Source organism: Colletotrichum godetiae (assembly GCF_030913485.1).
Source record: "Colletotrichum godetiae strain CBS 193.32 chromosome Unknown BDP55scaffold_20, whole genome shotgun sequence".
Lineage (NCBI taxonomy): Eukaryota > Fungi > Ascomycota > Sordariomycetes > Glomerellales > Glomerellaceae > Colletotrichum > Colletotrichum godetiae.
This window is the reverse complement of record NW_026851268.1, coordinates 74,954-86,437: the sequence shown is the minus strand read 5'-3', so window position 1 is coordinate 86,437 and position 11,484 is coordinate 74,954. Positions and strand designations below refer to the sequence as shown.

The 11,484-nt window shown below is 53.5% G+C and overlaps 2 protein-coding genes across 2 annotated transcripts; both read right to left on the bottom strand.

The window, feature by feature from the left end:
* Positions 1 to 1,437: 1,437 nt before the first annotated feature.
* On the bottom strand, positions 1,438 to 5,636 carry BDP55DRAFT_663292 (peptidase M16 inactive domain-containing protein). Its single transcript, XM_060574868.1, has 4 exons — positions 4,855 to 5,636; positions 3,914 to 4,768; positions 2,214 to 3,849; positions 1,438 to 2,159 (listed from the first exon to the last, which is right to left on the bottom strand). Exons 1-4 carry the CDS (start codon positions 5,488 to 5,490, stop codon positions 1,840 to 1,842), a joined length of 3,447 nt encoding a protein of 1,148 aa, XP_060429641.1. The 5' UTR covers positions 5,491 to 5,636; the 3' UTR covers positions 1,438 to 1,839.
* A 2,666-nt stretch (positions 5,637 to 8,302) lies between these two features.
* Positions 8,303 to 9,352, bottom strand: BDP55DRAFT_145922 (uncharacterized protein). The gene is made up of 2 exons (XM_060565583.1): positions 9,347 to 9,352; positions 8,303 to 9,240 (listed from the first exon to the last, which is right to left on the bottom strand). Exon 2 carries the CDS (start codon positions 9,039 to 9,041, stop codon positions 8,382 to 8,384), a length of 660 nt encoding a protein of 219 aa, XP_060429640.1. The 5' UTR covers positions 9,042 to 9,240; positions 9,347 to 9,352; the 3' UTR covers positions 8,303 to 8,381.
* Positions 9,353 to 11,484: the final 2,132 nt, after the last annotated feature.

Here is an 11,484-nt window from a genome sequence, read left to right as displayed (position 1 = left end):
CGGATTGAACCGAGAGAGGTGTGTGGGTTGAAAGGTCAAGGTCTCACTCAAGTCAGGTCACAATATCTGCTTGTCACGACTTTGCACGGCACCTCACCTTTTACTGCGTACTGTACCTTGCAGATACAAAGCAAGTAGGTAATGCTATTGCTGCCCTGCTACTTGGAAGGAACTTCATCGCCCTTTGGGGGACTCGTCAATCCAATGCAGCAAAGGCAACTAATTCTGGATGCGGTCTTTCTATTTGAATTTTAGTCAGTGCGGTACAGAGACTCGACGCCCGAGTTTTTAGACCAATTCCACACCCCAAAGCATCTCAGTCCCCCCCTCCCTCTCTTTTTCTCTGTTTTCTATATTGGTCTGGGATCGGGGGTGGTGGGTGGCCTGGCCTGGCCCGTGCTGACCTGACGATTGGATGAATGACTTGCCAAGCACCCAAGGCGACTGACGGCGGCTTAGAGGCAGGCTCCTTCCTGAGAACAACCTGGAAGTGACGCATGTCATGACTTGTTCACGTTCCTTCCCTTCGTCTGAATAGATGCTCTAATAGCACAGTCATGGAATACACCTAGGATAATAACACTTCAATTCCCTCCACCACCTAGTATTGGGTTTGTTTGCCCTAACCAAGGCCAAATGAGATGACCTGTCTACTCAGATATTCATAGGTAATAATACTAGGAAAAGGATAAAAGAGCAGAATCACTCACACCAACTCGAATTCGTCCAAAATGGGACCGGGGAAATCTTACAAATTTTTTTCTCGACTCCCCACCGCGAGGAAACGTTCAACACTTGCCAAAAAGAAAAGAAAAGAGACGGTCAAGAGATTTACAGGGAAGGCACCTATTCTGCAATAGGGAAAGAGGGGCTCAGCAAGGAGGGGAGGAGGGGAAGGAAGAGCGAGAAAAAAAAAATCAGGTGTTTCTCAGATCCAGATCTTGTGCTCCTTCCCTTCCTGCACTTCAGGCGCCATCCCCACATTCAACTTCCCGAAAAACGGTAACAAGGAAGGAAAGACTGGTATCGACTGAGGTACATCTTTTCGTGAAGAAAGAAAAAAAAAATCAGTGCCATCCATCCAGACCTGATGTCCAAGCGCCCTCACGGCCCCACTGCACTCGCATCTCCGTCCCGCCTGACGTCAGCTTGTCCATGATGAGCAGAGAAGATGGAAATGTCTTCTTCTCGGAAAAGGCGTCCTCTACTCAAGGTAGACCGGAACTCGACAATTGGTATACTGCCCATAATGAATATAGATACTGTCATGCGAAAGGTATCGTCATGCCCTTGACAGTCTCACTTTCAACTTACCCGGCTAGATATGACCGCCCGGACACTCGGGCTGACTCGTGCGGACTGCTCCATCAAGCAGGGGATCCTCGGTAGTTGGTATCCGGGGTATCCATCACATCTCGTCAAACTTCTATGTAGGAGAGGTATAACATGCAAGAGCTTTTTCTCTATTCGACTGCTCTGTCCCAAAGGCAACCTCGGCTACCAATGGAACGAGGTAGTCTTCTTTTCCGTCTGCCAATGTGGACAAACGGAACTAGGGGCCTTGGAGTTATTAGGGTTCTATCCTATGTCGTGAAGCCTCATAACGGCATGCTCCCTATATTCCTATACATGAATGCCTGTACACCCCGGGTCCGATTCCGACGGCTATGTCTCTCCCAACTCTTGATTGACTGAAGACAACGCAGTGACACTGAGTCGGTTGTCTCTCTAGAAAATGCGTCTTTAAAAAACACTCCCGAAAGTCTCAACGCCGCCTGTGTGTGTGTGTGACCATGTGTGCGTGAATATCTTGAACAACCTCCTACCACATTTCTCTCCTCATAACTTGGCATCAGTGTCTTCGTACTCGGTCAAATCCTTGGCAGGCCGCGCTCCGCTAGTCGCAACAAGGCTGGCTCGGAAACTGCGAACGTCTTCGATAACGACCGGCTGAGAATCACTTGTCGGCAGAGACTCTTCTTCTTTGCTGACGCCGTTAACCTTGGCCTCGGCGCCCTCCTTGGCCGGTGCCGTAGCCTGTGCGCGCAAGTGCACCGAGAGCTTCGCCCGCGTTGCAGAGCCGGGCTTAATGTACGTCTGGAAGAAGTCCAACATATCGGTCTTGGTGAGCGTCTTGATGTGCGCAGCGTCTTCTTGAGCTGTTATTGGACGTTAGTAATTTGTTTTCCCTACAAACATGTCTGACAACTTACGGAGCTCAAAGTCGTAGTATTCGCTGGCAATCTGGGCCCAGTGCCTGCTGCTCTCCTGGTCCAGATTTTTCAACTTCTCGAGCCTCCGGACAATCAGACTGCGCTTGTGACCCTCAAAGTCTGCCTCAGACATGTTGTCCAACGTGTTAGAGAACAGGTTGAGGAATGCCTCGATTCTCGATTCAAGGTACTCGGGTGTCCGTTCACTTTGAATGATAAACCTGAAGCCGTAAGTGGTGGAGAAGCTTCTGACTCCACTAAAGACGACATAACCGAGCTGCTCCTTGGTTCGCAGTTGGTCAAAGGCTGGCTCGTGAGCCATCTGATCTAGGAGCATCGTCTTGGCTCGTACCATTCTATCGCCCTTGTCACCGACGTAGAGCCAAACTTCAATACAGTGGTTGACGTTGGCCGGATCCTTGAGAGTCTTTTTGTATACGTAGTTCGATCCAGGGGGGATGACCAGGGAGCGAATCACTGGCCATTGAGGTCGCGGGAGAACGCGGGGCTTCAAGACGGTTTCGATCATGTCTGTAAGCTTGAGAGCGTCCTCCTTGTAGAGGTTTCCGTGCACATAAGACTCAATGTGAACCTGCGAGAGCATCTGCTTCTTGAACTGACGGACATCTTCGGCGGTAATGTTCGGCAGCTCGGCTAGATATTCCTCCACAACGTAGTCGCGCTCGGAGTTCAACCACGTCGTGTAGTCGGAGACCTGGCTGAACGGTTGCTGAAGCTCCCAGTTGTTGTATCCACGATTCAGGCGCTCCTTGATAATGTCGAATCTCTCGTCCCTGATCTTCAGATCCCTGATCGTGATCAAAACCTGCTCCAGGAGTACCGCCAGCTTGTCATTGTACCCGCTAAGATCAAGGAATAAACCTCTGGCGTCGAGCGAGACACTGTACTGCAGGCCTGCAAGCTCGGCATCGTACGAGTACGCCTCCAACGCATCGCGGACCAGATCGGTGAAGAATCTTGCCTTGACAGCATTTTCCGCGGTCGAGTAAATATTAGGGTTCCGGCAGCTGATGACCAGGTTGGCCTTGGGGACCCAAAAGGTGTCATCTTTCTTGAACCACGTCCGAGCTAGGCCGTCACTTCGAACGACACGCGGCGACAGAGCCGGCTCTTTGACCTCCTTCTTCTCGACCTCGAGCTTCGTGGGGATGAAGTTGTTCTTGTGAGGAAGGTGAAGCTCGGCGAGTCTCTCCGACACAGGGCTTGAGACGGCCTTCTTGATCTCGGCCATGAAGTCCTCGGGAATCTTCTCGTGGCGGTATTCGGTACCGTACCACTTCTCCTTCTGATTCCAGTCACCGGGGAACTTTTGTGACACAATAGTCATACGGAAGTTGTCTGGTCTCAAGCACGCCAAGCCCTTTTCGATCAACCCGGAATCAAACTTCCTCAACCGACTGTATCCGCTGAGTAGCCATTCCCGCGGGAGAGGCTTCTGCATGACAGAGCTGATCTTGCTCGTGAATCGGCTCGCCGGGGTCTTTTGCTTGAATTTGAAATCGACATCTGCCATGCCCTTCTGCTCGTCAAAAATCCATTCCTGGGGTGGCGATTCCTGGAGAAGCGCAACATATTGGAAGAAGACCTTGACAATCTCCTTGTAGTTTTTGAGGCCCTGTGGCGTACGTCAGCATTCGAGGTGGGGGAGTGTCAAAGCGGTATCGCATTGCAAGACTTACCTCCTCTGTCAGGCGAATCTGACAGTCGAAAATACCAGGAGAGCCAGGGCAGACGGGGTAAGCACCGGCACTCAAGCCATTGGCCCAGCCCTTTTCCTTGACGTAGGCCATGATACTACCAGGGCCCTCGTGACCGATCAGGTGGCTCACATAACGGCTGGGTTGCGACTCGTACATCTTCTCCTCGTCGAGGAATGGGAAGAAGAGGTTCAGCTCGCGAGAGTCCATGACAGGCTTGGCAAAGACTTGCATGCCGAGCTCACTCTCGCGGAAAGGCACCTCAGCCTCCCACCTATTGGGCGCCAGATCCTTGTTGGGAACTCCGGAGAAGAACTCGGCAACCCATGTCTCGAGAACATCCAAAGACTCTCTTCCCAGAACGACCAACTTCATGCGGTTTGCCGAGTAGTGCTTGTCGTGAAACTCCATAAACTTTGCGCGGACATTGACACCCTTGGACTCTGGGTCTTCCTTGAGAACCTCGAGATTGCCGGTTGAGAAGTGGCAAAACGGGTGCTTCGGGTTGGAAAGAGACTTCTCCAACTGGTGGAGTCGCCATTGATCATTCTGCAGGTTCTTCTTGTTTTCCGAATCCACCGCGCGCAGCTCACGATCGAGGGTCGACTCGAGGAACAGGGGCTCAATGAAAAACTGGGCAAAGCGATCGAGTGCTCCCTTGAAAGGTGAGGGGTTCTCGGCTGTTGGCTCTTGATCGTTGGCAGGCTTTGCGGAGACGTCGAAGAAGTAGTTGGTCGAGGTTGCGCCAGTGTAAGCGTTGGAGCTACCCGAGTTGTTGGAGAGGTACTGTGAGTATTCGTTTTCTATGGGAAACTTCTTGGTACCCATGAACAGCAGCTGCGCATATAAGTGTCAGCGTCACGGAACCGGGGCGGAAAAGCGGTCGGCCGTAGGGGGAAGGGTAGTAGGAGAGGGGGCCGTACATGTTCGACAGCGTGGGCCATTCCTGGCATCTCCTCCTCGTCGCTGAAATTTCCGACATTGCAGTCTAGGGCGGCGCTGGCCTTGTCCGTCTCCGGGTCGTGTACTAGCAGGGCCTCGAGCTTGTTGGACAATCTCACGACACGGTAGGTACGATCGTCGAGGGAGGGGGTCTCGAGGTGATCCGTCACCCGCTCGACGGATTGTTGCCTCGGCTCGCGGTGAGGAATAGAGGAGCCAGCCGGAAGCCCGGCGGCAGCGGTATCGGTGTTGGGCATGGCAGCGATCTGTTTGCCGTGGTCTGTGTGCGATGAGATAGTGGATTTGCTGCTGATGGAGCGGGAGGTTGTATAAGAACGGTACGAGATGGTGGTGTAGGTGGGCGACTTTTCAGAGCAGAGTGTACGGCACGGGGCAGCAGCAAGACGGTTCGGGAGACGACTGCTGATGGCCTGGCACGTTGAAAGAGACAAAAGCTCAGGGCGTGTATGGTTAGTGGGGGAGGAACGCCACTTTTGAAGTAAGAGAAAGAGGGACAGGGACGTGGACGCAGACGTAGACGTGGATGATGTCGGGCGGTTGTGGATTTGTCGCAGGCTCTGGCGCGGGCTCAGGTTGGAGGCTACGGGACGCAACATGCAGCAGATGCAGCCAGGACAGGAGAATTGAGGAAGTTGGAACACCTCAGGTAGAGAGAGTAGAATGAGATAGGGCAGAGGGTTAACGGAAAAGAAAAAGATGCAAACAAGCCCAAGAAGTGAATTAAGAAGGAGAAAAAAAAAAAGGGCCTGCAAATAAGAGGCGGTATGCAGAGTATGTAGGCAAGGTAAGGTACGGATGGATACAAGTCGGTTGGTTTGTTGGTGCGAGTGCGAGTGAATGAAAAGTGTTAAAACGCGGGACTCAGGACTCGACTTGGAGGTACATGTAAGAATACCTTGCGTAACTAAGGTACCTTATGTATATGCCTAGGTAGGTATAGAATCCAGCCCTGGAGAGGTAATGGAGGCAAGAACTTGGCCGTAGGACCGGGGACGGGGACGGAGTAAGGTACCTTAGCAGTCGCTGTCAGTCACAATCGCAGAGGACAGAAGGTGGGAGAGAGGACAAGAAACTCGCGACTGGGGGCGGCCGGGAAGATGCTGGCGGGTTGGCTTGCTGTGCGTGCAGTGCAGATGCAGGCGGGGGAGCAAAGAAGCAGGTGCAGTGGATGTGCAGGTGAAGGAGGTGCAGGGAATCGGAAGGAAAGAGCGGAATCGTTTGGCTCGAGTTGCACCTTCCAATGACACAGGTCTCCCGTCTTAACCTCCACTGTTAGTACCTACCTTGCGTAGTACTACTTGCCGCAACAGCGCTGACCGGTGTGCAGCGTGCTTGCCTTGGACAATTGTGGTGAGGTACCTACTTGGACCAGTCACCAGGCAGTGACCACACGACAAGACTAGTGCCTACCTCACTTTCGAGGGTCCAGTCCAGTGGAGGGGTGCAAGGAAGGGAGGGGGGAGAGGAAAGCGAGGCGAGATGGGGGAGAGAGATCTCTTTCGGGGTGTTACTGCTACAGACGACACCTCACATCTCACTCATCTGAAGCAAATAATACGACGACTCATGCCGACTGGGCAGCGGCAACAACTCAATGGACATGTCACAACAGCAGAAGCAGCAGCAGCAGCAGTCACAGCTTACAGCAAGCAGAACGAACACCACCATCACCACCACCATCACCACCACCATCACCACCGCCACCGGCAATCTCAGATTCAGAACCAAAGAAAGGGTCCGTGCCCGCCTGTGGGGACGCAGGGCAACGCCGCGACGCTGCGACCCAAGGTACCGGCCAGACGGACTCCAGAGCCCATGGACGGAAGCGGACACACTGCTTGCTGATCTTTGAGTCCGGGCAATCCAACCTGCGGATACACTTGCGCTGCTCTGCTGGGAAGGTCGCAGTCGTCAGTCAGACCTACCTTGCGAGGCAGGTAGGCTTGCGTAAGGACAAGGTAGGGTGAGGTATCATGGCGGCAGCGGCAGCGGCAGCGGCAACGGCAGTGGTTACAGTCATTCACGAATCACCCCTCGCCTCGTCTCCGCCTCCGTCTCCCCTTTGCCCATTGATCTGATCTTCGGTTCAGAGTAACGGAACCATGGGTTCTATCTAGTTGGACAAGATCATGGCAAGAGCCGGAGAAGACGGCATCGGCGAGAACATGGCCACAAGGTGCGACAAACCGGGCAGCCGCTGCTTGTGCTAATGGGTTGGCGCTGTTGCAACAAACGTGCCGGGCCCCATTTTTTGTTACAGCTGAACAAGTTGATGACATGACACCTATTGATGACGACCTGTCAGTCGAGAGAGACTTGAGACTGCGGAAGACCCGAAGGTGTGGGCTGCCGTCTCTGAAACATCCGCCTACTGCCGTTCCCGTTCCGTCTACCACTGTCCAGGTATCCAAGCTATACGAAGGCGGGATCTTTGTAAAGCTGGAATGTGCTGAGCCCATCCTATTGCCCTGGGAACATATCCGTAGGTATTGCCGCACGCAGGGCCGACGCAAAGCCCCTGCCTAGTTGCATATCCTACTCGCATTCCACAACTCAGGCGTGGGATGTGCTGAGGTTCAGCTGGCTTTGGAGTATGACATCTGATATATGTGACATACCTCTTGTCAGGCCTTTGACTTACATCCCCGTCATCCGCCCTCTTGGCAGGGAAAGACCATCAAATCGAGAGTCATTTCAGACAAATGATCAACACGGCCAATTTGAAAGTGGCCAGTGGGGGACTGTTCCTGAGTAGGAAGCCGTGAAAGCCTCAGTCCCATCACACCCTCCCTTCTCTTGGGGTCCGATGGCTCCGTCGCCGGGTTACCCCAGCCGCCTATGGCTCCACGTGGGAAAAGAGGCGTTTGTCAGGTCCCTTTGAAACGAGGCACACACGGTGGTTCGGCGAGAATAGCCAGCGCAGCTGATTGATGGTACACAATGAGCCAGGAACCTGGTGCTATAGGAGCCGCATCTTAATGTCAGAGGTTGGAGAGAGAAATCCTTGGGGGCCATGTCATGTCAGTCCAGTCGTGGTTCGCGGGTTCGGAAAGCAAACATCGGGTCTCCATATCCGTCCACCGGAATGTAGGATACTACTAAGCCCAGTGCAGCTACTGGTAACTGCGCAAGTACCAGTACCAGTAGCCCCCTTGGTAGGGCCCCAGGATGTAAAAGCAACGCCGCCGTCTTTGGGGTGCAGGAAAGTCTTGCATCGGCCGTCGGGTGGCTTGCTTCCAATAGTTTCGCGTCTTATTCCCCTTTAACCCAAGTACGGTAGAGCAAGCGTGGCAATCCCAATTTCGCCGCGGGTCTTTGACGGTGGGATGATTAGATATCAAAAACGAATGATATCGACATTCCCTTAGAGGACATTTCCTGGGAATGTGAACGCGGAGCGGCGGGAGCGGACCGGCCTGGGGACAAAAGGGACGGGCGGCGACAAGGGGGCCTTAGAGCTGCCGCGGCACCGCGGTCACCGGTGTGGTTATTGGGCAAGTCCATGTTGCACGGAGTACAGGGGTCGTTTTCGGGCTATTCTTTCCAACATGCCACGCACTGCCTCTCGGTATTGACTGGTTGCTGGTGCAAATACCGCTGTTCGCCTCGTTGTGATTGTCTTATTGGGGGTCACTGCTGATCTTGCTCTCGCTCTACCACGGTTCGTCGAAGGCGTCTTCTGTGAAAGAAGCAATGGGCGCGGACGGTAAACTCGGGCTGGCCCGCTGTCTCTGGTAATTTCCCCTGACAATCTGTTCTCGCCCTGCGGTCGATTTTGTTCCTTCTTATTCTCGATCCCACCCTTCTTCAGCAAGGTGCCATCCGGACGTCGACCGTCGCGCGGGATGGGAAAGTTGATGCTGAAATGCAAGAATACGTGGCGATGTTGGGGGTACGGAATGCCACGGACCACTCCTTGAAAGCCTCGCAAAAGGTACCGTGGTGCATGTTTCTGAGGTTCTCTCTTCCCCCTGTCAGATCCCGTCAGCCCCAGTTGGGTTTGTTTGATGATGATCAAGATCAAGGGCAGGGCGGTGACAAGGGAGAGTGAGAAAGCCCTTGAGCCCGTAGTCGGATGTTGCAGTTTTCGGGTGTCAATCGCCGAAGAAGAAAAACTGGTGAGACAGGTGGACAAAGGGGTGCACATGCGAATGTTTCGCCGTTCGGGGAGAAAACGTACAACCCCCCTTGTCCTGCGCGTTTCCCGGCAATCTGGTTGCGGTTTTTGGGTTCCCAGGGCCGTCACCACCGCACTACTAAACTTCTTGAAAAGCTCGGACTCGATTGGCTCACGGTGATGTCAACTCGAAAGTAACAGAGCCTGAGTAACGTCGAGATAAGCAAGACTGTACGGGTTGTAAGCAACTCGCGATATAGCCAGTTCAGCTGATCAACTTGCCATTCCATCAAGGATGCAAATTGGATGTGAAAGAGGGGTTGTCGGCAACCTACTGTACTGTCATGGTTCAAGATCCCATGTTCCATACCCCCGAAGCCCCAAACTTGGATCGCCAGGACTGTCTGCTGGAAATACTCAAGCCATCACCGTGTAATACTGTTGTCAGCGCCGCCTAGGCTAACTACATATTCCTTGTCGACTTCCACTGGCCACTTCAGGCAAGGGCCCGCCGTGGGAGGCCACGCCTACGAACTTCGTGCATGGATGGAGCCATCGTGGTGCATCGTGGTGGTGGTGGTGTGTGTGTGCTACTGTTCGCATTGGACGAACCTAGCCTGCCGCACTATCTTGCTCATATGCTTCGAACCAGACATGAGAAGCGATCGCCTGGATCTATTGGCATGCCAACCCACAATCACTTACATCTCGACTGGAGCAACGGACACCAGCACACGTGTGCCATGTAAGCCTAGACAGATTAGTGAGCATTAGCTATGCAGCCCCAACCCGTGTGCGGCTATTCGGATTCGATCCGCCTGGCGGGATGCCATGCCGCTCTCATGCATGGCCGACTGGATTTCTCGGCATACCTGTATTTCGTAGACGTTTTAGTCAGTTTTGACAGACATCTCATACTGGTTCCACAGCCTCCCGTTCTGCACCTCTGTAGGGGGTTTGAACTCTGCAGGTGTATAGATCGCGCAACCCACATTCCGTGATGATATCGGCTTTTATTGTGGGATCGTCAGAAAGAAGTTGTACAGATCCGTACTGTGTAGGTTCAGTAACCTTCCTGGTGCCTCGAGCAAGCGGTCCGCGGGTGGAACGGCGAACGCCCGCGTATGGCCACAATCCAAATAAGCTGTGCAAGCCTCCTCAGATATCCACAGAAGTCGAAACTGCATACCATCCATGACCAGTGTCCGCTAACAGAAACAGACCATGTAACCATATGGCCCCGCCCTCGCTTCCACGAGTGAGTCTACGGATACCGCAGCTGTGCTGGCCATCAAACCTTAAAGACGCCAATGACTTTGAAATCCCCCGATTCCAGAACCGATTCGTTGCATATTTCCGGGTGACAGGAAAAGGCGAGCTGGGCGAACTGGTGTCCGCCGGAAGAAACTCCGAGGGCAACCGATTCGACCAAGCCGTCTATCGTTTCTTGGGACTCAAGTGTGTGAGCACCGAGAAGATCTTCTGGTCCGTCGCTCTGGATCGGCGAGTCATTCCGTCTTCCCGGGCGCCCACCTTGAGTATTTGTTGAACCCGCAACACGCACGACGTGACCTGTCCATCTTCCAGACCGCCGCCCGTCAATGACTGACCGCTGCTGAACCATGTTACCTTTCACTCCTCCCCTCACGTCTGACGTTGATTCCCTCTTATTAACCCCTCTTCGCTGCGAAAATAATGAGGCCCGCTCGCCTAGCTCGCAAGCAAAGATGCGGCCGCGCTATCCTCAATAGGAAGACATGACCGTCCCTTGTCAGGTCTGACGATGTTGCACACTTTCGGAACTAAGTAGTCATGTTGCGGAGACGTCGAACTAACACGATCGTTCGCTCGATCTGTAATGATGATCGCGCCCCGCGCTCCGTTTCGCCAAGGAGAAAAGTTAATGGACAAGCTGAGTAATCTCGAGCAGCCCCCAATTGAGGTTAATAGCTCAAGACATGAAGAGCCGCGGTCGATATCGTAGGCGAAGTGGTTGACTCGCAAACGGCTGCGTCCCGTTGTTCTGCATCAAGTCCGAAATGCCTGATATCAGGTCAAACGAAAAAGCCTCCCCTCGCCGTCATCCCCGCCAAAGTGGCACCCACACAGAGACCGAACTACGAAGTACTAGCCCTGGCTATGATAACGGTCGTCAACTGCGAGTTAAAGTGCAATCTGCACCAAGGTGTCCCACCGTTCCAGTGCCACTTGACCATCGAGCCAATCTGCCGATCAAGATCTTTTGCATCGGCCTAGCATGAGAAGCTGTATGTTTCCAAGCTGTGATTATCCATAGGTCGTGACGGTGCTCTCCATGTTTTGAGGCGAGGCGATTACTCCTTGACAGCTATGTTACACAAACAGCTCCGGGGGCGTTAAGCGTTGACTTCTGTGACGCTCGTCGGTTCCGTGGTGTGGCAATGACAACCAAGAAGAGGGTTGCAGCTATGACTGCGTCGCCGCCGACCTGTCT

Coding starts and splice junctions, on each gene's coding strand:
- BDP55DRAFT_663292 (XM_060574868.1), bottom strand. CDS start 5,490: ATGTTGCGTCCCGTAGCCTCCAACCTGAGCCCGCGCCAGAGCCTGCGA. Junction 4,769..4,854: donor TGGCCCACGCTGTCGAACAT/GTACGGCCCCCT, acceptor TTATATGCGCAG/CTGCTGTTCATGGGTACCAA. Junction 3,850..3,913: donor AGATTCGCCTGACAGAGGAG/GTAAGTCTTGCA, acceptor CGTACGCCACAG/GGCCTCAAAAACTACAAGGA.
- BDP55DRAFT_145922 (XM_060565583.1), bottom strand. CDS start 9,041: ATGTGCACCCCTTTGTCCACCTGTCTCACCAGTTTTTCTTCTTCGGCG.